Consider the following 26,466-nt stretch of genomic DNA (forward strand, 5'->3'; position numbering starts at 1 on the left):
TTGTTTTTGTTTTTGTTTTTTTTAAAAAACATAAGCTAACAGCAGTGTTCAGATCTTGGTAGTAGGATTATGGATGATTTTTTTTCTTTCTTCTACAGAGCTTTATTTACCAAATTTTCTATAATGAGTGTGCCTTTTATGGTGGAAAAAATAATGTTATAAATTATAAAATAAAAAGAAGAACCCTACTACAAAATATTGTTACCTCTTTTCTTCAAAATAAACACAGTATCATATATAGTGAAATATGATCACTGGGTTCCACCCCCCCAACCACTTTGCTGGAAGGTGAAAAACAACAAGAAATCTCTGCCTTATTTAACCCCAACAGAAGTATATGTTGATAACATAACCGAAGTTGCAAAAATCACACTACTACCTAGGACTGAAATGCCACCAGTGCTTTTCATACGTTTTTTAAAATTCTGTAGTAACTGTTTTCAATAAGAAGAATTCAGATCCTGGTTTGATGCACAGAAACAGAACTATCAACTTTATTTTATATTTGGAAGTAAACATGACAAAAATAAGAACGAATTTTTGTCCTTCTAAAATGTTCCATCAGGTTTAGATGACTGGGACAGTCTCCTCTGCTCTGAATGGTTTGTGTTCTTCTCAGTGGGAAAATAATGCTACAGGAGAAAAGTAAAACAAAGTTAAACAACTTGAAAGGACTAGTATACATACATCACACTTTGTTAGAAAAGGAAACGACTGCAACAAAGTTTTCAAACTCTATATATTCAATGCTATGTTTAACTTGTATATTTTCAGTTTGCCAGTGTACCATCTTATGTTACTGTGAAGCATAAAGACAAAATACACTGTGGCAAATACAATCACAATTTCTGAATAACAAGGTGAACATCCATGACCCAGTACATGGCCCAGAGAAACTGTATTGTTAGTCTATTTATAATGTCATATATGTGTGTCTGTGTGTGCATACATATGCATATGTATGTATTTCATTAAACTTATACAAAGCAATAATATATAGGTATGTATATACATGTATGATTATATATATATTTATGTATTACCTTACATAAATATATACATACATATATATAATACCTATATATATAATACATATATATAATAATAAAACACATATATATACATATACATATATATATATAATAATATAATACATATATATATAAAATATATAAGGATTTTGTTTCTTCTGAGATAAGTCACATTTCCTGTTCATCTAGTCCAAACTTCTCATTCTGCAGCTTGGTGAACTGAAGCCCAGGAAAGTTAAGGGAACTGCCCAAGCTCCCACTGTACATAATGGCAGAACTGAGACTAAAGACAGAGTCTCCTGACACTAAGATCAGTGGTCTGTTATTCCACTCCTCTGCTTCTCTGTAACTGAGGCTAGAAATTAACAATTTAAATTCGAGTATTGCATTGCAATTGTCAAAGCATTTTCACATATATTGTTTAAGCTACACAAAAAATTTCAGCTGATGGTATCAAGCTGCTGAAAGGTTAACTCACTTGTCCAAGAAAATGCCACAAGTTAATGGCCTGAGTCTCCTGACCACCCCCCGCCCAGTCCAATACTCTATTCCCTGATACCTCTTTTCTCACTGACCATTTTATTCTTAGTTGGCTCTTCATAATTACCATGAGAGAAGGAAACCCAGGCCAAGCCTAGGAGATCTGTAAGCCTAAGGGCCAGGTAGTCCCTGCTGTATAATTCTGGGATACCTCAACCACTCATAATACTGAATTATTTAAGTTTGGGGAACAGGTAGCTGAAACTAACAGCTGGGACCCAGGATTTGATTGCGGATCTCTCAGATTCCTGAAGCTACCCTCCTTCCCCTGGATATTTGGCATGGTCAATGCATATGGGGAACTATAGCCATTGTTATTTAGCATGGGTGTCTTTCATGGACCCATAGAGTCAGAACAGGCAGATCCCACTTATTTCTTCTAAAGAGCTGAACTATGCATACCAAACAATGTGGTACCCAAACAACTTTGTTCATTTCTTGTCCACCTTCCTAGAATCCAAATATCCCTAGTGATAATACTGTTTCAGAAGCTGATACTACTGTAGTCCAAGCATTTGTGGGGTAAAAACAAACAAACAAACAAACAAACAAACAAAACACATCAATTGCACCAAGATGGTGGTAACAAGAATCAAATATTAAATACTTCAATTTTATATCCTACTGCTAATTACCTTTGGTCTCCTGTTCTCTTTCATCACCTACACCTTCCTTGTCTTCTACTGCTCTCCCTAACATTTGAGCATCCCTCTTTATTTTCTTTCTTTGTTTCTTCAAACCCTTTAAAATTCTGTTGACTTTCCTTCGTAAAGGATTGGCCCATTTGCTGTAATATTAAAATTTCAAAGTGAATCCTTATTTCTCAACAGTGATTGTGAACAATAACAATTATGGGTTATAAAAAAATGATGGGTTATAAGGAAAAGGCTAATTATCCACATAACTCTTTACACATTCCCACCTGATTGTTTAATTCATCAAATTTAACAAATCTGATAGAAAATATTGCACTTGGCTCATTCATATTTATCACTGTAACCATTACTATTACTCTACATAGTGTCATTTTGATCACTTGATCGTCTTCCATAATAGGAATGCTGTCATACTCCCCTCTGCTGACATCGATGTTACTCACCCTTCAAGATCTGGCTTATATATTATTTGCCTAGGAAACCTTCCCTTTTACTTCTAGCTTATAGAGATTCTTCCATCCTATTAATTTCAAAACTAAATGGTAATAGTTCACATTACATTATCATCTATAATTTTACAAGCTTGCACTTTCACTGACTATTGCTATCATTTGGTATTCAATCTTGTACTTCCTTGCATTTGTGTGGATAGTCGGGGTTGGGGGTGCTTGAGAGCCTATCACAGGCTAAGAACTTGGCCAGGTGCTTTACATACTTTATCTCACTTAATCCTCACAATAACCCTATAAGGTGGATATTGTGTTTTCTGTTCTGCAAATAATTAAGCTGGGGTTTAGAGAAGTAAGATAACTCACCCAAGGTCATACATAGATAGTAAATGGAGATGCTAGCATTTGAACCAATGTCTGTTTGACTCTAAAATACAGCCTCTTTCCCTTAGACCACACTGCAGCATTAGCAAATAATGACTAATAACAAGTATGACAGACGTCCCATGTGCCAAGGCCTTATATAAGCACTTCATGTGCACGACCTTACTCAATTTTCATGATGACTTGATGAGGCAGGTTCTTTTTCTATCATTTCCATTTCTCAGATGGGGAAACTGAGGCACTGAGGAGGAAAGCAACTTGCCTGAGGTCACCAGACTACTCAGCAATGGTGCCAGGTTTCAAATCCAGACCTGCCTAATCCAAAGAGCAATCTCTCACTCACTATGCAAACCTGTCCCCTTTTCCCCTCAGAGCTTGGAAATAACTTCAGGCTAGAGCCTTACCTTGTAACTTTATATACCCCACAGAGACTTGTACCCAATGAGGGTTCAGGAAATGTTAGCTGATATTTATTTTTATAAGAGGTTTCACTTTCTTTTTTTTTTATTTTAATGTTTTTTTATTATATTATGTTAGTCACCATACAGTACATCCCTGGTTTCTGGTGTAAAGTTCGATGATTCATTAGTTGCGTATAACACCCAGTGCACCATGCAATACGTGCCCTCCCTACTACCCGTCACCAGTCTATCCTATTCCCCCACCCCCCTCCCCTCTGAAGCCCTCAGTTTGTTTCTCATAGTCCATAGTCTCTCATGCTTCATTCCCCCTACTTTCTTTTTTTAAAAGATTTTCTTTTTAAGTAATCTCTACACCCACAATGGGGCTTGAACTTACAACGCCAAGATCAAGAGTTGCATGCTCTAAGCACTGAGCAAGCCAAGTGCCCCAAGATCTTTCACTTTCTAAAGACCTAAGCACAAGCCAAGGAGAAAAACTAGAAATGCTCAAAGCAAAGGTAAGGACGGAAACCCAAAAGAGAAAGGAAAATTTCCATATGACATTATGAAGAGGCAATGACAGATACATAGGCCTATCCTCAGCACAAAGCTAGGTAGTGTACAGAAGAGGACACCTGGCTCCTGACAGTGCTACTTAGCTATACAGAGCAACCAGGTTCTTAGCATGTGGGGCCCAGAGATTGATAAGCCTGCCTTTGAAATGATGACTTTGAAAGTAATACTCACTTTTCTCCCCTCAAATTGCATTACTGAGTTGTCACTGAGCTCCACTAGGTAAGACATACATGGAGCAAATAAATACTTTTTCCTCAATTAATCATTAAAAAAGTCTCCAGGTATAAATGAAATAGTGGGTGAAGGCCAAAAATATATTTGTGATTTACCTACGGCCTCTTTATGTTTTAGTGCTATTAACTTCAGTCTCAAAAAAATAATAACTGAAACAACTACATAGTTCTCAGTCTCTTGGGGCCAGATGTGGTTCAGAATGCAGAATATTTTGGGTTTTAGAAAACTAATATGACATGATATACTGAATATTACATGACACTCCCATAAGGCCTGGAGCAACATCTCATTATCAAACACAGTAATATTTCTATAACAAAATATATGATTATTACTCTAAACATTAAATAATGCTAGAAAATGTCTCAGGTCAGGTCAGCTCATGTTTTGCTACCAAATGAGTTAGGAAAAAAGCTTTGGGTTTGTAGAAGTTTTTGAACTTCAGAATTTTAGATAAGAAATTGGGGACTTATACTTTTTTCTAATGTTGTGACTTCAAAATATTTTATTTCACATAATTAAAATGACTATGTTTTCTTTATCCATAGATTTTACTTTAAATTTAATGGAGTACATTTGACCTTAATCGACAAAGAAAAATGAAATATGGCCTTATTTTGAAATGCACTGCACTAGTCTAGGTTGCAGAAAACTAGGTTTTAGGTTCAGCCTTAAAATTTATTACTAAGATCCAAAGTTAGATATTCTACTCACTATCTAATGAGAATACCCAAGAGGGAAAGTAGGTAGGGGTGAAATGATTTGTCCAGAGTCCTAGAGGAGATTTTCTTCTTCTTCTTCTTTTTTTTTTTAAGATTTTATTTATGTATTTGACAGAGAGAGACAGCCAGTGAAAGAGGGAACACAAGCAGGGGGAGTGGGAGAGGAAGAAGCAGGCTCCCAGCGGAGCAGGGAGCCTGATGCGGGGCTCGATCCCAGGACCCTGGGATCACGCCCTGAGCCGAAGGCAGATGCTTAACAGCTGAGACACCCAGGCGCCCCTGATTTTCTTCTTTTTATGTAAAATATCATATTGTTACCAGCATACTCATACTTGAAATGTACAGATCAACTTATCTCATACTCATTCACTCACTGACACATTTGCTCATTTATGGAATAAACACCATTCTAAATGCTAAAGACATAAAGATGAATAATATATGCATCCTGCCCTCAAGAAGCTTGAAATTTAGAAGGGAAGGCAGATATATAAGCTGATAATTATATCACATTGAGATAGTTCAAACACAGGTAAGCCGAGATTGGTAGGAGACAAAAAGGAAGAAGCCTGACCCAGTCTGGGCCGGAGGTTTGGCGTAAGCTTCCTGGAGGAGGTGACATCTAAGCTGAGGCTTGCATCCAGAGTGGAGTGAGCCAGATAAAGAAGAGTGGAGATGGGAAGATGTATAAAAGCATGTCAAACAGTGGGTGGTACACTGTGTGAAAAGATCAGAGTGGCAAAGAAGTATGTTGTTCCTAAATATCAAGTAGAGTGGTATGGCTGGAAACACTAATTGGCTCACTGGGAATTTCTTGTGATACAGATCTATACGGTTGTGAGACTTTTTTTCTCTAAGAATCCCAGGAACCTATAGATCTAGGAGCAGAGCAGTAGTGTGGATTCAATTTCAATGAAACAAAGGAGCTGGAAAGAATGGATTCATGTATCAGATAATAGGATCCAGGCTGGATAAAGAAATCAGATAATATTAAAAGACAGAAAACAGAAGATAGGGGAAAACAGAGTTAAAAAGGCTAGTGGTCCCAATAAGAACAGGTGCAGCAAGAGTAAAAGAAAGGAAAAACAGAGAGGACAAACAAAGCACCTATGGTCAAAGAGCGTAGTTTGAGATTTGAAGTTTAAGATTTCAGAGACTCAGAGGTTCAATTTTTGATGAATGACAAGATTCAGGATATGGGCATGAATGTGGGTGGTCAATACAGAATACAGGAGAGATTCTTCAGAATTGAGCGCATCAGGGAACTCTGAAGCTATGGGCTTAGATGGCTCATAACATAGATAGTGAGGCTGCCCAAGGAGATGACCAGATGGAGAAAAACACAATACCTAGCAAATGCCCATAGGAGCTCAATAAATATTTGCAGAAAGAATGAATGTATAAAGGATTGAACTGGAGAGTCTAGTGTAGTTCCAAATGGGCTATGTACCAGATTCATTTGGGGTGCTTTAGAAAATACACATTTGAGGTCCAAATCCCAGACTTACTAAATCAGAATCTCTTGGGTATAGTCTAGGAATCTATATTATTAAATATTCCCAAGGTTACTTCCATACAAGTCATCTACAGACTAGTGCATGATAAATACTGGTCTAGTAGGTTGATTTTTCCATGTTTCTTAACAAACTCTAATTCGTTAATATAAACGTAAATTCTTTAAGATAGCTAAAGAACATAACATTGATCTTATAGATAAAAAAATTATCAATTTAACTTACTATTTGCAATATCAAAAAGATAGAGAATCCACCAAAAAGGCTGACTAGATTATTTCAATCATTATTTATTGAGTTGCATACCACATGGTCTAGAGACCTGTGGTTCTCAAACCTGGGTGTACATGAGAATGAATTGTTGGGCTTGTTAAAACACAAATTGTTGGGCTTTAAACCCAGAGTTCTGATTCAGTAGATCTGGGGTAGGCCCTGAGAACATGTATTTCTGATATGCTCCCAGGGGATGATGATGATACTAGTGCAGGGACCCCATTTGGGGAACCACAGCTCTACACTCAGAGAAGTATAAAGTTTGCCCCTTTGTCCTCACAGAAGTTACAATTTAGCCAGAGAAAGAAAACTAATAACAGGAGACAACGGATAATTATGTGTTATACTATGTGGTTAAAAACACAAGTGCAGTGAAAGGCTCCAAGAAAAAGAAAACGTTGGGATCTGGAGCAGTTGCAGAACATTTTGTGGACGAATTGGGGCAGTTGCAATAGGAAGGTAAGAAAGAATTTAAATTAGTGAAGAGGATGAAGAACAATCACAAAATTTGGGAGCAACATGGGCAAAAGAACAGAGGCAAGAATAAAGCCTGGGGTATGCCAAGAAAAGTAAAGATAGTTCCCTGGATGGAACACAAGATACATGGTGAGTTATAAGAACTGTTACTGGAGTTACAGAATGAATCTAACAGATAACTTTGAAAGCCACAGTCTTTTGAGTGGACTTGAAGTAACAAGATGCCATTGTGTTTTTATCTACATTTCTTTTCTTCCTATTTTCTATGGTAGAAAAAGCAAGGAACTCAGAAAATAGATCGTAATCCTTGCTCTATCACTATGTAATCTTGAGCAAGAGACCAAACCCTCCTGCACCTCTGTTTTGAAGGTCATATAAGACAATGTATGTGAAAACTTCACATAAACTGGAAAAGGTAAAACATGCTAATTGTTTTTACCTGTACCTTTTTTATGGAGTGTGACTTTTTACTTTGGGTATTTGTATATATCCCTTATTAGACTATGGTGTCCCTTGAGAGCAGAGCATGATCTGAATCACCTCTTTGTTCTTCACGCTACCAAACACAAGGTCTGGAATCCAGATATTCTTGAATGCATTAGAAGTTCTTGAATAATACAATGAAATGAAATAATACTATCTTTGGAAGATTAATCTGGCAGGACATTCCAGGATGGATTAGAAGGAGCATAGATTAGGAATCCAGGTATATGTCCAAATTGGCTTGGTAAGCATCCTTACTAATGCCCTCCTTCTTAAGGGCACAGCCATATATTCCTATAAAGGTGCCAGGAAACTTCTCCAGCACTCAACTCCTAGCCATCTTCCAAACCCCAGTTGCAGTCCCAAACTAGTTATAGTCTCTCTTGTACAAACTCTTTGGATTAAACACCTCATTCCAATGCCCTCCACAGTTCTCAATCCTTTCTTTGCCCTTGGATGCTTGCTAGCCTTGTGTTATGGGACTGAATGCTTGTGTCCCTGAAACTCATATATTTAAGCCCTAACTTCCAGTGTGGTTATATTTGCAGATTGGGGGCTCTAGTAATTAAGGAAGTAATTAAGTTTAAATGAGGTCATAAGGGTGGGGCCCCAATCAGTAAAATGAATGTCATTACAAAAACTAATTTTTCAGTTATTTACTTATTTATTTTTAAGAGATTTTATTTATTTATTTGAGAGAGAGAGAGCACACAAGCAGGGGGAGGGGCAGAAGGAGAGGGAGAAGCAGAATCCCCACTGAGCAGGGAGCCAGACCAGGGCTCCATCCCAGGACCCTGAGATCATGACCTGAGCTAAAGGCAGACACTTAACCAACTGAGCCACCCAAGTGCTCCAATTTTTCAGTTTTTTAAACTAAAAACCAGAGATCTTGCTCTTTCTCTCTCTCCCCCTTCTCTTATGCATCAAGGATAGGCCATGTGAGTACACAGTGAGAAGATGGCCATCTGCAGGAAGAGAGTCCTCACCAGAAACCAAATCACCTGACATCGTGATCATGGACTTCTAGCCTGAAGAACTGTGAGAAAAAAATGTGTATTGTTTAAAGCCCCTGTTCTCTGGTGTTTTGCTATGGCAGCCCTAGAAGACTAATACACCTTAGCTCCTTTTTGCTCCTCTCCCAAAACCACCTACCCGGGACAGAAGTTGACAGCATACAAGACCTGGACCAAGCTGTAACAACAAATAAATTTGAGAAGAGGCAAATTCCAGAATCATTCTAAAGGAAAGCAAAAAATGACAGTGGACTAAGAGACTAGATTACATACTGAAAATAAAGGAAAGTAAATAGTCACAAACGACTCCAAGGTTTCTAGTCTGGGAGACTAAAAAAATCACTGATAGAAATGGACAGGTGTCAAGGGGAGATGATTTGAGAGGAAAAAAAGGTAAGTTCAGTTTTCCACATGTTGCATTTAAGGTGCTAACAGAACATCTAATTCATGAGGGCAATTAGAAATGTGGAAGAGATAGAGGTAAGGATTTCAGGATTCAGATTTTTTAAAAAAGATTTATTTATTTATTTGAGAGAGAGAGATTGGGAGAGAGAGCACAAGCTGGGGGAGGGGTAAAGGAAGAGGGGGAAACTGACTCCCTGCTGAGCTGGGAGCTGGATGTGGGGGCTTAATCCCAGGACCCTGGGATTAGGACCTGAGCTAAAGGCAGATGCTTAACTGACTGAAACGCTCAGGCACCCCCCAGGATTCAGATTTAAAAGAGTCATTCACCCAGAGAAACCCAGAATGGGTTATGATCAGAAAGGAACTTAGAAATTATCTAACTCAATTCTCTACTCTAATTTTAAGAGAAAACCAGTACCAAAGAAGTTAAGCTCACTATAAAACTGGTAGAAAAGGCAGAACTAGAACACAGATCTTTTCAAATGTTCTTTCTGATACATACTTGTAATATTCTCTGGTAGATGAGAAAAAGACTTTGGGGAACAACCACAGTTGGGAGAACAAAGAAAAGCAAACTGAGATGGATCAGAATGGTAAGGGGACAATGAAATCCAAGGAAGGAAAGTTGCAAAAAAGGAGCAGTCAACAGTGTACTACTATGTGACAAAAAGGTCAAATTGGATGGAATTGAGAAAAGGCCACTGTATTTTGCAATGAGGTTATTAGTTACTTGGCAACAAAATGTTCTTTTTAATAGTACCTACTATTTCAGAATTCTCTAAAATGCTGCCCTTGGAGTCCTTGCAATGGGAACACCTCAGACATATAAGCTGCATATAATGAGATTCTCTTATTATTTCAGTAACTAAATTACCTTGAACAGGGTCCAAGAAGAACTGGCTTTATGTGAGTTTCAAATCTATACTGACTCATGATAGAGCAGGGTTCCAATTTGCTCACATTCTCATCTGATCATATTTTATCAAAGTTCTTAGAGACTAGCCATACTTTCAAAATTTATAGACTTTATTTCCTTTCTCTGAATTCATATGTATATAATCCAGGAACTTCAAACCTTTCAGCAGTTGGCTAATTACTGCATAAAGCTTTTCAAAATAACATTACTAATTATATTGTACAGTATAATGAAACACACAAACATGGGGATTTGAAAATGTAAATGCCTATTTTTAAAATTCAATGGGTGATGATTTTTAGGCAATTTTTGACACATTTATTCCCAATTCTTTACCTCCCATTCTAAGAAACGAAGTGGTATTAAGACTATCTGCATAATGAAAACCACATTATAATACAGAGAATCACGCAGCAGGATTTGTCTAAATGTAGAAATTTTCAGTAACAGCCATCTGGCAAGTAGCAACATTGAAAGCGTATGGGGGATGTGCTATTTACATCATCTGTGTATCAGATGATCTACAATCTTAAAAAAATGGCTTTTTATTAGTTGAAAGAAAACATAGTTTTGTCATTTGCAGACTGAGTTCTGAATTTTTGCTTAATTCAAAGTTGCAAATTCAATCTGATAGGAAGAAAAAAAACAAGCAAATGCACTCCATCTGAGTCTAATAGGCATAGTATTATAATGTTTGAATTTTCCACCTTACCAAAGCTATGTACATACACAAGTATCATATCACTGTATGATACACAGATGTTCAACTGGCCCATGCATAGAGATTAAACCTTATCTAAAAACAGATAAAGCTTAGAAACTCAATTTGGCACTTGAGACTACTATTATTGGCACTCCATTACTGTAACGGAAACAATTCAGCCACCACTCTTCTCCTCTCTTCACTACAGCCCCCCTCCCCTGCTTCCTTTTGTCCTCATCCACCTGATCTTTTCCTTCCTTCATCTCTATATAAGTCTTAAGCCTGCCAGTGACACTTAAACCTAATGAGGCTTCTGATCCCTATTAATGAGAATAAAAATAGATCTTACATAACCTTGAAGATGTAATGAATTTCAAAACTCATCTTATATGCAAGTTTAATAAGGCTATTAGCCACAAATTCTTAGAAAGCTTTTCACTAATGCTCTCTGCTCCCTTTTGTATATGTGCAACCAGCTCAAGCTGTTTTGAGTTCTCTGCGTACCTGGTTCGAACCACACCTGAACTCAAGCCAAGTAGAAGTAAACTAGAGATTCCATTATAGATTACTCCAGGGGCAAAGTTCAGCCACCTCTGCTTACAAATCATGAGCAGTTAAGGGGTTTATAGTGAGAAGACTCCATCTGGATGTAATGAATTCTGTGGGAGCCCCACCTCCAACCTAAATCTTGTCCTCCCTTCAAAACTCAGCTCAAATAGCACCTCCACTGTGGAGCCCACTCTGCTCTCCCCAACTCATCCTGATCCCCACTGCCTCAGAACTTTGACAAGTTATTGCCACCACTCTTTTAGTCCTTAATTATATTCCATCTTATACTGTTATTTAACATGTCATGCTTGGGACTTATTTTAAGGTAAATTTAAGCTCCTTGAAAGTAGGGCCTATGTCTTAGACATTTTTGAATCTTTCCTAGAACAAGCAGTGATTAAATATGGTCAACTAAGGAAAGCATGAATTAGGCACCAAAAGAATGAAATATATTTGGCTCTGGAAAGTGATTATTCTCTTCCCCCAAACTTCTTTCATTTCTCCCACCTGCTCATATTACTTCTCATTTTTACTCCCTCCAACTCTTGCCAGTTGTGAGCTCCCAAGCCAATCTGTAAATAAAACTCACTGTCCAAATTGCAGGAGCTGGGGAGTGTCAAAACATCACTTGTTTTGCCTTACAACTAAAGGCCGAGAGGGGAGAGGTACAACATCTGAAGGTATGTATATTTAATGTATAGGACAGGATCCAGCAGGAGAAGGAGCTTAAGAGTATCTTCCAATGCCTCAAGAGTTCTTCCAACAAATAGGTCCAGATCATGTTACTGCAGATCTGCTTTTGGCTTTTAGCCCCTCTGATTTAGACAAACAATTGTTTGGCTACTTTCTTTTCTTTTTAAAACCACTACATATTGATTTTGCTGCTGCATCTATTTCCCTTTTATGTGGTCATTTATTTTACCTACTGTAATATTTTATCTATCTCTTTATTCTTTGAAATGAAGAACAGGAAGTGAGTTAAGGGGATAGTTCTAAAGAGATATCTTGACCCCAAAAAGGCAGAGGGGTGGTTAGCAGGCTTTGGCTTCCATTTAATCTCCTTGTTTGGTATCAAGGATAGGATCTTTATTCTAACACAATTATTCCCCTTCCTCTAAAATCAGCTTACCAGAAAAAACTTGACAGTGCCACATCCACCCTCAAACATCCATTGTTCCTGGAAATTAAGCTAAGCAGCAAGCTGCTAATAAGCACATACTCTGGGGTTGCAACAAACAACCCAGAATGTCTGAAGGAACATAACACTCTTACACAAAATCATAAAATAAATTTAAAAAATAAACAAGTAAATAAATAAATCATAGTAAACCAAAATTTCTGGTGTTCAATAAATATACTATTCACATTGTTGAAGTCTCTCAAGCAGTTTATACTACGTAGAAAGAAGAAAATACGTTCTTATCAAGAATAATTCTTTGAATTTCATTTTAAAGAAAAATCCAGTGTGCCTGAATATCCCCAATAAATTCCTTGGCAGAGACACAATAGAAGGGCCATAATGAAATTATTATACCAGGCCTATTATACCAGACACTCTAAAATGAATAGCATAATCCTAGCCACCATTTTCTAGCAAATATTATTTCATTTTTATTCATGGGTTATCTTTTAATTGAAATCAAACTTTGAAGAAGGAATGGTCAAAAATTCCACTCCTATTCCCAATCATCTGTGGAAACAAAGAAAATGAGAGAGGCCTAAGGATTATACACTCAGTATAGGAAACTAAGTGAAAACTGAGAGAAGAACTGACTGTCAGCAAACTGGAGGAGTTGAAAGGCTGTGACTCCACTGTGTCTTCAAAATGGTCTGAGAAAATTATGTAAGCAATGAGAAAGTTTAAATTACTGTTAGACTGCCTTCCAGGCTAGCCAATGCCATCTACTATATTTCTTTATTTGTTCAACCATTCATTTATTCAACAAAAATATATTAAGCACCTTAATATATGAGGCACTCTGCTATTGACTGAAAATACAGTGATGAATATGACATATTCATCAAACTCAAGGAAAAGGCACAAAAAAGAAAAAAAAAGACATGATGATCTTTATGGAAAATAAGGTAACTTGTGTATAGTGTCACTCTTCCAGTGAAATCTAAACAATTTTTTGGTACCTCAAATACCACTTTCTCATTAACTCAAATAAAAACATTAAAGATGCTTAATCTTCAACAGGTGCCTTTTTCTTGTTTTCTTTTTTTAAAGACTTATCCATTCGTTTGAGAGAGAGCGCATACATGCGAGCAGGGGTGGGGTGGGGGTGGTGAGGGACAGAGGGAGAGCAGCAGACTCTCCACTGAGCACGGAGCCCGATGCAGGGCTTGATCTCACAACCCTGAGATCATGACCTGAGCAGAAATCAAGAGTCGGACAACCGGCTGAGCCACCCAAACACCCGAGGTACCCTTTCTTTCTCTTGAGAACTGAAGGAAATACTTACTCTCAGGGTTGTGCTAATGCCGACTCTGCACTTGCACAAACCTCAGAGTGAGTGCCTCCTTAAATTTTGTGTTCCAACTGCCTCACTCACCCTGTCCCTGCTCTCTATCTCCACATCCACTGTTCCGCTGGTAGGGAGCTATTTTTTTTTAAACTTAGAAGCATTGTGCCAATAGGCCACTGGGATTTTTTATAAGATGCTAAGAAGAAATCTGATACAAATTGGCTTGAAGACAGACCAAGGCTTTTAAGACCCAATAGTAGATGACCGGCTACTAGATGGAGACAACAGTTCTGGGAACTCTTCTGACTTGCAGTTAATAACCACTTCCACTCACACACTCCCAGCTCACTGATGTATTTTCCCTTCCAACTGTCTGATGAGGGAATGTACAGACTATGCAGGAGAATGTCTAAATTTATGGAAAAATAAAATAACATGCATTTAAGAATATTATGGTAACTCTATTTTAGGTTTTTCCTAAGCTACCTTCTTTTAAACAAAAGGGATCCAAACATAATCCCTGTGTTTCTAGTGCATATGAAAAATGTGTCTACACAGAAATATCCAAATACACTCAGCAATCAGCAAATAAAAGTTTATGTTTGCCTACCTCCTCCGGCAAAGAGAGCAGCAATAAATGGGCAGACATCCCAGGATGATCATGCTGATCACACCAAGCCCAAACATCCGGAACATCTGTGTAGGCTCTGTTGGTTTAATTATATCCTGTTACTTTTATGACTTAAGCAAGAAAGCAAATCTGAGCTCCTTCATAAAGTTTTTATAAAAAAAACCTACCAGTGAATAAAGCAAAATAAGGAGGTATTCTTAAATGACAGGTGAATATCTTTGCTACTCTATCAGTAGCAGGAGTTTATGAAATGTTCTTGAAATACAACTAAACACTACACTTGAAATACATGCCTCCCAAAGGAAGCCTTAACAAAGTGATTCTACTGTTTTTGTTAACAGACTATTATGATTCATACTATATATTTCTTTCTATGGCCTAAGTGTGTTTTTCTCCCTTGGCCATATGTTATACATCTTCAAGCACTCAAGGAGTGAATTAATCTATGAATAGTTAACTTGTTAAAGGAATGGCTTCTTAAATGTTTACTTCCAAATTATAAAACATTAAACAAGAAATCAAGAATTTGCAGGTAAATAAGCATATTTTATTCTTTTATAAGATTTTATTTATTTATTTATTTTAGAGAGAGACTAGGGGAAGGGGCAGAGGGAGTGAGACAAACAGACTCCACGCTGAGTGTAGAGCCTGTTGCAGGGCTTGATCTCACAACCTTGAGATGAGGACCTGAGCCGAAACCAAGAGTTGGACACTCAACCAACTAAGCCACCTAGGTGCTCCAAGCATATTTTATTCTTATATTCATTTGGAAATGCATTCTAATATGATTGGGGAATTAAAAGTCACAGTTCAATTTTTCCCTCTACGAAGACCAAGTGTCTCTTCACGCATAATATAAAGACTAAACTGATGAATGAATTATAAACACCATGTGACAGCGTTGAAATTGTAATACTATATTCATGATCAGGTTTCAGATTCCATTATTAATACTAGATGTTCAACAAAGAGTTGTAAATTGAATAGGGGCTGTATTAACCTAAGACATTGTTTTGCATGCATACTTTTTGTAGTATTTGTTAGTGTTTAATCATACCTAGTATGTCCATCATGGGACCAACTGGTAATATGTCCCCATTATCCAAATGCAGGAGCAAAAACAGATGGTCTAGTTCTTAAAACTTCATAAAGAAAAAAAATATTAAGAAACTGATTCAAAAACAATAGAACAAAGAGAAACTAATAAACGTTAACAAGGAACATTTGAGTCTACTGGTACATACTGAGATGTTGAAGACAAGAAAAATGGGAAGAATTCTACTCAAGTAGGAAGAGAAAGTGAGAAGAGAAAAATAAGCTAAGGCATGCCTGTTGGTATCTCTTCTCAGGCACTGAGGGTTACATCTCATAGAGTCTGAAATCTTTGGAAGAAGACAGAAAGTGACTAAAACAAAAGAAAAGATGAGACTAATTTTGAACTGCCAAAGTCACATCTAAGGGCTAAGCAGAAACTGTTCATGAATAGAGGCCTGAACACCTCAGGACTTTTACAGACAGTGTTGCTCTAGGGTTGGGAGCCCCCTTTAAGTGTTAAGCTGGGAGATCCAAATTTAAATTTAAGCCATTGTGACCTATTTATTTGATTTTTAAAAATAAAAATATAATAAATGTAAAAGGATGAACTTACTATCTTTTAATGGGGCAAAGCAGCTGAAGTTACTGGTCCTGAAGGGTGAATAACAGCATTTGTATTCCAAACATTCACTCATGTTATAATCTTGCAGCTCATTGCAAGCCTTCACCACCTGATTCTCCTTTGGAATGCATGCTTTTAGAAACAAAATCCAAGAAAAAGAATTCAGTATGGTTAATAAGCACTTTCCCTAATTAAATAATGACTGTAAAACAAAAAAAACCATTCTAACTGGTGCATTTAAAGACTGAATGACATATACAAATAGTGATGAATGCTGAAAAAATAAGAGCTAAGCTAAAAATTACCACAGAGTTATTACCGTCACATTTTCAATTTTAGATGAACTACAGAAAAATATAAATTGTTAACAGGTCATTGGTAAGATAGTTTTTAAAGGACTATAGATCATAAGCTGAGTAGTAGTGATGCAAATATAACATAGAAGGAGCTAAATAACAAGAAATATCAAATGTCCTTAACACTAACACCTTGTTAAAATAATACCACAGATATCTTCTCACTCAATTTTTCTAAGCTACAGAAACTCACTGAATATGTCAATGAAAATGAATGTAAGTAAAATTCACAGTTTATTGCTAGAGTGTAAGGTAAGTAGATACTATTGACATTGACCTACTTACTGTGAACACTTACCATATTGGCACTACAGTATGTTTTAAGACTCTTCCTTCTGCCCTTAAGTTATGACTCTATAATTTTGAAAAGGCAATGATTTGTAGCATGAACACCAAGGTTCATGCAACTGCAATAAATCCATACATATCTGAATCTATAAGACTTGCAAGCTCATAAATAAATAAATAAATAGAGACACACAAGCTCAAATAGCTGATTAAAAAAAATCCTGTTTTATAAGAGAAACAAATGACAACTAAAAAGGCAGATATCATATTTTTATTCAAAAAGATAACTTCCATAGTATGGCTTAAGGCCGGCCAGCATAGATTCAGTTCAATCTCCAATACTATCAACAACTACAGACTTAGAAAAGTAATAACTGATGTTTCATGATCACTGCAAAGAACTTTAATGTCAGCAAAGAACAATATCATGGTTACAGGCATATTTTTTAATCTCTTGGTTTATTTCATTATATTCTCCTTTTTAAATATTTGCAATTCCTAAAACTAAGGTAAAAGTGATAACAGCTACCATTCATTAGGCACCTGTTTGGGCCAGATTCCTTGCTTTACACATATTATTTCTAATTTTCACAACAAACTCTCAAAATGAGTGTTAAAACCCCCATTCTAGAAATAAAGAAATGAAGGATCAAAGTAACCTGTGCAAAAAATTTAATGCCTTTCCAGCTGGCCTGGATATTTGTTTCCCAAACATTTTAGACATGTGAGAGTTTGGTCTACTTTATTGTTATATTCACTGGGCAATCTATTCTCCAATTCTACCAGGCCCACAGTGACTTTCTCCCCAGGCTGGACTGCATCGGGAGTACCACGTTGAGTCCTGGGCATCACACACTCAAGAACGTGTGACTATAGTCAGGGCCTGGTCAGAGATGCTATGGACTTACTGCGTGTTGAATTCTTCACTATTGGCATTGTTCAAAGACCACTTTCCAGGAATGGAAATCAAAGAAGAGATTTTAAATCACAGAAGAGACCAGACCGGATGATCTCTAAGATCCCATCTAATGCTGAGCTTCTATTATTTTATACTGAAATTGCATCTGATAGACTTTATGCCAGATACTAAAATTAACTTTCAGACTTAAATTACTGAGACACCTGTATTTTTTCAGACTTAAATTACTGAGACACCTGTATTTTGAACAATAAAAAGGGTACAATAATTTTTATCAGGTTTAAGTATATAATTTTGTCCAAAGAGAGAAGGATCATGTGACCTCTCAAGCTTCCCTGCTAGTCTGTCTCAACGTTATCACTTAAATGCGCAAGAGATAAATCTTTTATGAACAACAGCCTGATGACAAAGCGGGAGGCTTTTTTTTTAGTGCTTAAGGGGGAAGAGTGTTCCTTTTCAATTATACAGGGGAAGAAATAAATTGGTTAAAAGTATTTCACATTTTATGAACTTATAGTTATTCTTTTCAAAGAGATAGCATATACATTTTATAAATATTTAATCACTGTTTTTGAAAGATTTTAATCACCCTGGGTCCAATGTTTCTCTTAAAATGGAACAGTCTGATTTTGTTGGGCATCTCATACAATTGATTTTGACTCAACTTACTGCACCAGGTTGAAGGAATATTTTGGAAATGCAGATATTCTTATTTGACTATTTTTAAAGGTGGCTTTAGTGTTTGTATAATGTTAATTAGAGGTAATTATGGGACAGTTTGTGTCTGTTATCTTCATAAGCTCTAAAGCTTAAATCATCATTTCTTGTTGTTTATGACCAACGTTGGCACTCACTAAACTTTTCTTTTAGTTTCACAACATACCACCTTCTCAAATTTCTTTTTTTATAAGTATTTTATTATTTTTTATTGTTTTTTTTAAAAAGATTTATTTGTTTTAGAGAGAGAGTGTATGCGTCAGTGGGGGTGGGGGACAGAGGGAGAGGGAGAGAAGCAAACTCCCCATGCAAAGCTCGATCTCACACCCTGAGATCATGACCTGAGCTGAAATCAAGAGTTGGATGCTTAACTGACTGAGCCACCCAGGCATCCCTATTTTTATTTTTATTTTTTACAGTAAACTCTATGCCCAACATGGGGCTTGAACTTACAACCCCAAGATCAAGAGTCACATGCTCTACCGACTGAGCCAGCCAGGCAACACCTCAAATTTCTCCTTCTTCACTCAACTTGACCATGCAGTTTTTAAATTTATTTAAGGCCTCATTTATTTTGCTATTCTCATTAGTAGTAGGTGTTATAATGCCTGTTTTGTACTTGATGAAACCAATATAGAGAAATGTGAAGAGATTTATGCAAGATCACAAGTAAATTAAGTGGTAGAGTCTGAAATTAAACAATGGATATAATTTTGTGCTCATATATGTACATCAAATTTTGTTAGAATAAATTCTCATGATTTTTAATAAAAGCTTCATCTTTGTAATTCACATGTCAATTTATTTGAAGATTCTCCTTGAAAGGGCACCACATGCTGTAGAAAATGAAACACGTTTATTTGTGTTTAATAATTCTCAGGGGTCATCATGTGCTTGATAAACATATTATATACAGAATCACAAAAAGATGATGTGACTTGAAACCTGAACTTTTTATCATTAAAACAGATGGGAAAACATCTGGTATATTCCATAACATCAGAGCCACACAGTTCCCTGATTAATGCTAAAGAAGACATTGATTTCACAACACTGGGTCAATGACTAAATTTCAGGCAATGCCATTAAGATAAATTGTGAAAGGTTTAGATATTTGTGAAGGAAAAGTATTTCCATAAAGAGTAACAAACATTTATGGAATGTCTTAAAAGTATAGTCTCAGGTCATCCTCACAATTCTTGGTGGTAAATATTTTCATTTAACAATGAAGACACTGAGGTTCAGAGATGTTACACTGCCTAAGGCAAAGGGCAGAATCAGGATTGAAACTCAGGTCTGTCTCACCCCAATGCCAGTAGACCACACTGCCTCCTAAACATTTAACTACTCTTTCCAAAACGAGGACATTGGGAGGAAAAAAATCGAAGAACTTACTTGTTGGAAAGAAAAATTTTAACAGAGCTTCCCAAATGGAACTTTTTTCCAGAGATTGTCCATTAGCATTTTCACTGCTCCACAGAATACGTTCACTTGGAGACACAGAATTCGAGAACCCTTAAGAAAAAGTGAAATTATTAATCCCAACATATAAAGTGTTCATCACTTTTTATGACCCTTTAATAGTAATTACCCTTTACTTAAATTAATTATGGAAAGTCTAAGAGCTAACAGTTATTATACTTACATCTCATAACAGCTTAGGTACTATTAATAATGAGAATGTGATTCTGCTGCGAAGCTGAAAAGCTAAGTATTAAATTTTTTAAATGTTTTAATTAAAAAATAATTTTAAAATGCTTAAACATAGGTTAACACATCTCATTGTTTTGCTTTAATCTGAATTACAAAACTGAACTTGCCTCTGACAAACAGCATTAAGATTCAGAGGCCCAAACAATTAACAACTTGGAAACGGTATGTAAGGCAACTAAATCGGACCCCATCACAGAAACTCTTGGTATATATTGATGGCTTCTTTATTTACTGATAAAAATCAAGACCTTAGACATTGTAAAACTCTCCTAATCCTTCTTCCTCAATACTTCAAACAAACTGCTTTTAGTTTTATTTACATCATTCCCTCTTATAGCACAGGAAAGTATATCCATCTTTGTTCCTGTAGCATGGATTTGTCCATATCATTCAGTATTTTTCAACACTATCTTTAATAATTTCCCAGTATTCCATTACATGGCTCTATTACAACTGAGTTAACCATTCCCCCATAGAAAGACATTTAAGTTATTCACAAGACATTGATATTATAAAGAACACTGCATAGAACTCATAGATACAAAAACAAAACAAAATAGAATTTATAGACAAAGAAGAGACTGGTGGTTGCCAGAGGCAGGCGGTAGGGGTAGGTGAACTGGGTTAAAGGAATCAAAAGGTACAAACTTCCAGGTATAAAATAAATAACTTCTGGGGATATAATGTACAGCATGGTGACTATAGTTAATAGTAGTGTATTGCATATTTAAAGTTGCTAAGAGAGTAGATCTTAAAAGTTTTCATCACAAGAAAAAAACATTTTGTAACTATGTATGATGTCAGATATTAACTAGAGTTATTGTGATCATTTTGCAATATACACAAATCTCTAATCATCATATTGTACACCTGAAACTAATATAATATGTCAATTATACCTCAATATAAAAAGAAAAAAAGAAATAAAAAACACTGTAATGATTACCACTGGAACTATAGATTTGCAAATAGCTATGAAAAATACCTTAGGATAAATTATTAAGGAATGGCTCTTGATTTTGGCCACACTACCCTCCAGCAAAGCTGTCCGAAAGTACACTTATACCAGTAGCGCAGGCAAATACCAGTTTTCTTGCACCCTAGACTTTTTATTGTTGTTTGCCAGTTCGATGGGCAAAATAATGGTATTTCTTTGGTTTTAATTTCACCTTGATTCATCAGTGAGCTTACATCTTTCATACATTTGTTATATAGTAGAGAACTTAAGCTTTATTAGTCTGTCACATATGTTACAAATATTTTTCAAGGTAGTCAGCTACCTTTATATTTTTTATGATTTTTTGAGAAGTTCAAAAGTTTTAAGTGTCTTATGTAATCAAATGTATCAATCTCTTCCTTTACTATTTCTGCCTCTTGGGTCAGGTTTAGAAAGACATTCTAAATTCCAATGTTTCCTTTAGAAAGACATTATAAATTCCAATATTTCCTTCTTTTTTTGTGGGATAAATATTAACTATTTTATTTATTTATTTTTTTAAATAATATTTTTTATTATGTTAGTCACCATCCCTAGTTTTTGATGTAAAGTTCCATGATTCATTACTTGCGTATAACACCCAGTGCTCCATGCAATACGTGCCCTCCTTAATACCCATCAGCAGCCTATCCCATTCCCCCACCCCCCTCCCCTCTGAAGCCCTCAGTTTGTTTCTCAGAGTCCATAGTCTCTCATGGTTCATTCCCCCTTCTGTTTAACCCTCCCTCTTCTTCCCTTTCTTCTCCTACCGATCTTCCTTCTAACACTTTCTTTTAAGATTTTATTTATTTATTTATTTATTTGAGAGAGAAAGAGAGTGAGTGAGAGAGAGAGCACAAGCCGGGGGAGAGGCAGAGGGAGAGGGAGGAGTACATTCCCTGCTGAGCAGGGAGCCAGATGTGGGACTCCATCCCAGGATGCTGGGATCATGACCTGAGCGGAAGGCAGACACTTAACCAACTAAGCAACCCAGGCGCCCTCCTTCTAACACTTTGATAGTTTTACTTTTGAAATTTAAATCTTTAATCCACCTGGAGTATATTATGAAGCAGGGACGCTTTTTTTCTAGATCTCCAAATACATTAAATCCATCCTTCCCTACTTATGATACCACCATCATATTCTAGGTCATTAAACAGTTATAAATCTGATTCTTGACTTTTCAACTCTGTTCCATAAATCTATGTGTTCACACACCAATACCACCACTGTTATAATTATCTTACATTGTTATATGTTTTAATAACTGATCTGGCAATCCTTTCATTATTCTTCATTATCAAAATTTTATTCTTAACTCTGAAGAGTTTTTTTACATGAAGCTTAGAATCATTTTATCAAGTCAAAAAATCTAATATTTTATTATAATGATGTTCAGTTATTTAACATTCATTAAAAAACATTTATTGTATGTCTCATGTGCTAAGCATGAATTCAGTTATATGTCAACACATTTGGAGAGAAGTGATAATTGTACAAAATTTTCTCACCCAATAATAGGTTTGTTTTCTCCACTCATTCAACTCTCTTCTTCTCTCTCTGAGTAAGGTTTATAGTTATATTCATACAGGTCCCATATCTCTCTTACTATGTTTACTCCCTTATATCATATATATTTTCCTATGCAAATATAATCTATTTCATCACATTTTCTAGCTGATTTACTGTTGGTATGTAAGAAAGCTATTGATTTTGGTTCATGTATATTCTGATTTACTACCTTATTTGACTCTCATTAGATCTCCACTGTTCTTCGGTTTCATTCCAGATCTATACAATCATATTATCACTAAATATAGATGGTTTTGCCTCCTTTCTTTCCAATACTAAGGGCTCATTTCTTTTTCTTCTCTCACTGCATTGCTAGAACTTCTGAAACTATGGTGAAAAACATATGATAATGGGCATCCTACAGTCAGTCCTGACTTTAATGGGAATGCACTAGTGTTTCATCATTAAGTAAATCTTTGGCTGCTGGTTTAGGATAGATACTTTTTTATTTTAAATTAAGGATGCATTCCTCTAGTCCTGGCTTACTACAAATTTTCTTTTATTATTTTGTTTCATTTTTAATCAAGAATGGAAGTGGGATTTATCAAGTGCTGTTAATATTTACTGTTACAATCATACTTCCCTCTGCCTATTAACAGTTGAATATTAATATATTTTCCCATATTAAAATATTCTTGCATTCCTGAAGTGCACAAGTGCTAACACTTTATGTAGGATTTGTGGATCAACATTCCTAAGTAAAGTGTGCCTGCATTTCCTTTTCTCCTATCTCTGTAGGTTTTGGTGTGGGGTTTATATTTGCTTCATAAAATAATCTGGGAAGCTTCCCATCTCTTTTTCTATACTGAAACAATTTAAACAACATAGGAAATGTTTGATCCATTAAAAGTTTAGGAAAACTCCTCCATAAATAGTCTGACTCTATTTTGTAGAGGGAATAGTTCCTTAGCAACATTGCACTACTTCATGCTCATGAGCCCATTTTAATTTCAATTTTCTTAAAAAATCATCCATTTACAAAATAATTATTAGGATGGAATCATAATAATAGTCATTTATAATTTTTAAATCTCCTTTATATCAATGAAAATATCCTTTCTTATTTTAATGAGACCAATTTTCATACACATACACTTGAATGTGTGTTTTCAGCCTGTAAGGCACTTTCTTATGATATGAAATTATATGAATATTAACTTTATTATACATGTTAAATCAAGCTAAAGTGTGTTATTTAAATGCTCAATATCTTTATTTTACCTGTCAAGGACTAAAAGATATGTATTAGAGTCTCCCACAATGACTGTGGTTTTGTCCATTTCTACTTGAATTTCTAAACCATTTGTTTTATGTATTTTAACACTATGCATAAACATTCATTCATTACAGTTTTATCTTCACTGTATATTACATATCTTGACAATATTTAAAATAACCCATTTTGTTCAGTTTTTTTTTCCTAACTCCTACTTATTCAATAAATATGTATTTAATGCCTACTATATTCTACGTTTGGGGGATACACCACTGAACAAATCAGATAAGAACCTTGCCCTCATGGGGCTTAAAATATTGTGGAGAAAACAGACAAAAAATAAGTAAACTAACAAATAATTACAAATTGTAATGAGTGCTGTGAAGAAAGTGGATACCAATACAGTTTAAAGTAAGGGACCTACTTTAACTTAACTAGAGGATGGCCTATCTGAGATGATATTTAAGCTTAAAAAAAGGATTAGAAGCTGGGCACACAAAGGGCTTGGAAGAGTGCTTCCAGAACAGGGTACAAAAAATGAGATTAATATTGCCAGGCACACTTCAACAGAGTAGAGGGCTCACTGCCCTACACCATACAGGAAAGGAACGACAATTAGAAGTGGCTTTGACAGGACGAGAAACTGCCATTTCTTCACTTGGTGCCCCCCTTCCCCAATTGACTGTCCTTGTCAGTGCACCATCTGAAGGAAGTATTGGCTGGCAGTAGCACATTGTGGCCTAAGTCTCCACTCTATGTTATCTTCTACTTTCTGTGCTTCCTGGAGCCCCTCCTGGACAGAGATTAAGCCCCAACTCAAAGTACCCTAGCCTTCAGCCCCTGTCAGATAGGTTTGGCCTAAGCCTGAGGTAAAACACATATTGCTGCAACTTTTCTCAGTAGTGTCTGGCCTGGCCTCCTCTCTATCTTTCAGAAATCCCTCCAAATTTCTGGCATGTTGATGGCAGATGGAACCCTTCTTGGTTCTCTTAGTTTTCAACCGTTATAGATCTTTTGGTCAGTTCAATGAGCATTTGAAATAGAGTAAAATTAAACATTTTACTCAGATAGGCACCACGAGTGGCAGCTTGAACCAAAATTCTCCAGTATATTTAACCTGCACTCTACCACTAGTTTCTTCCCTACACTGAAAGACAATTAGTTACAAATTACCTTGAGCAGTATTTCCCAAAGTGTGGTATGAGTATCAACAGCATTACATGAATTGATTTTAGGAGGAACACAGTTGAATATTTATAGATGTATTTATTTTTTGCTATTTATGTATTTACTTTATAAGTGTAGAAAGAAATATATGATTGTTTATCTCTCTCTTCCTCTCTCTCTCCATATATATATATATATATATATATATATATATATATATATGAATGACTAGGATATCAAAACTACCATGACACCAAACAAGGTTGACATAACTCACCATATGGCAAACCTTTATAAAATCCCCCTTAACACCTCTGTTCTTTCATCCTTGGGAGCAATTCAACTGTCCTTCCCTCTCTCCAAAATCTCCAATCAGCCCTCACCCAAGTCTTCCCAGATCTTCCTCTTCACCCTATTAGGCTCTAGACTCTTTCCCCTCCAGCATTGCTTTTCATAGGCAGAATAACTCCATCTTCTCTGCCTCTAATTTTCATCTGTACACTCATTAACATGCTCAGCAAGCAAAAGATTAGGATCCAGCTTCCTTAAAAGGCAGCAAGAAATGGTAAAGAACCATGTTTCCCCATCACAATGATTTTTATTTTTTAATTTCCCTGTTACAAAAAAAGACTGAAAATCTAACTACATTTCAGAAAAACAAAAACAGACTCAAAGCTGCAGGTTCCATGGGTATGAGACCTGTGCAATCTATAGTCTGGCTCTTAGAAGGACCCTACTCTTGGTTCAATGTTCTGCTATCATCTTGAAATGTGTAATAAATTTTGAACAAGGGACCTTGCATTTTCATTATGTGAATTATGTTGCCAGCCCTGCTCTGCAGGGAGATCTCTCAGATAAGGAACTGGATTAAAGAGTGAGGAGACAGAATGGGAGCAGTGGCTAATGGTATCACGTTGGACAAGATTCTGCTGGGGCTTTCATAGATGAGGGTCAGTCTTTCTGGGCTTTGGCCTCAAATAGACACAAATTTGCATTCTGGCTCTGCTACGTACTAGCTGGTGAACTTCAAATCAGTAAACTTCTCTTTGCCTTAGTTTACTCATCTGCAAAATGGGGGTAATATTTATTTTGAAGGATTGTAAGGATTAAATGAAGTCATAAATGAAGTGCTTAGTACAATGTAAAATGAGTATTTTGTCATATGTCCCTCATTGTTTATTTTTATTGCTTATAATTTTAAATTTAATAACATTACTTTGTTTTCAGGATATTTATTTTTTAAAATAATTATCTTAATAGCAAATATGACCAGTTTTCAATTTATAATTGTGCTACAGTTTCCTTCTAAAATAAATATATTTATGTAAAAAAGTGGGGCAATTTAACAAAATATGGAGAACTGGTAACATTAAGATAATCAAGAACTGTGCAGGTGTTATACAAATGACTGAGGCAGGAGAAACACTCATCTAGGAAATCTCAATTTTTAGAGAAGGTAA

The 26,466-nt window shown here is 36.0% G+C and overlaps 1 protein-coding gene across 2 annotated transcripts in view; it reads right to left on the reverse strand.

Annotated features, from left to right (window-relative positions):
* Positions 1 to 468: 468 nt before the first annotated feature.
* The window catches only part of FMR1NB (FMR1 neighbor), a 32,163-nt gene continuing 6,165 nt past the window's right edge, over positions 469 to 26,466 (reverse strand). Inside the window, exons 2-6 of one of the 2 annotated variants that reach the window (XM_044392444.3) lie at positions 19,758 to 19,877; positions 16,074 to 16,214; positions 14,405 to 14,501; positions 2,207 to 2,358; positions 469 to 632 (exon numbers count right to left, since the gene is read on the reverse strand). In XM_044392444.3, coding sequence (XP_044248379.1) covers positions 616 to 632; positions 2,207 to 2,358; positions 14,405 to 14,501; positions 16,074 to 16,214; positions 19,758 to 19,877 — 527 coding nt within the window. In that variant the 3' untranslated portion in view covers positions 469 to 615. The remainder of the gene's footprint in view (positions 633 to 2,206; positions 2,359 to 14,404; positions 14,502 to 16,073; positions 16,215 to 19,757; positions 19,878 to 26,466) is intronic. The other variant, XM_026479703.3, reaches the window with a different exon arrangement.

The sequence above is a fragment of the Ursus arctos genome, chromosome X (assembly GCF_023065955.2).
Source record: "Ursus arctos isolate Adak ecotype North America chromosome X, UrsArc2.0, whole genome shotgun sequence".
Classification (NCBI taxonomy): Eukaryota; Metazoa; Chordata; class Mammalia; order Carnivora; family Ursidae; genus Ursus; species Ursus arctos.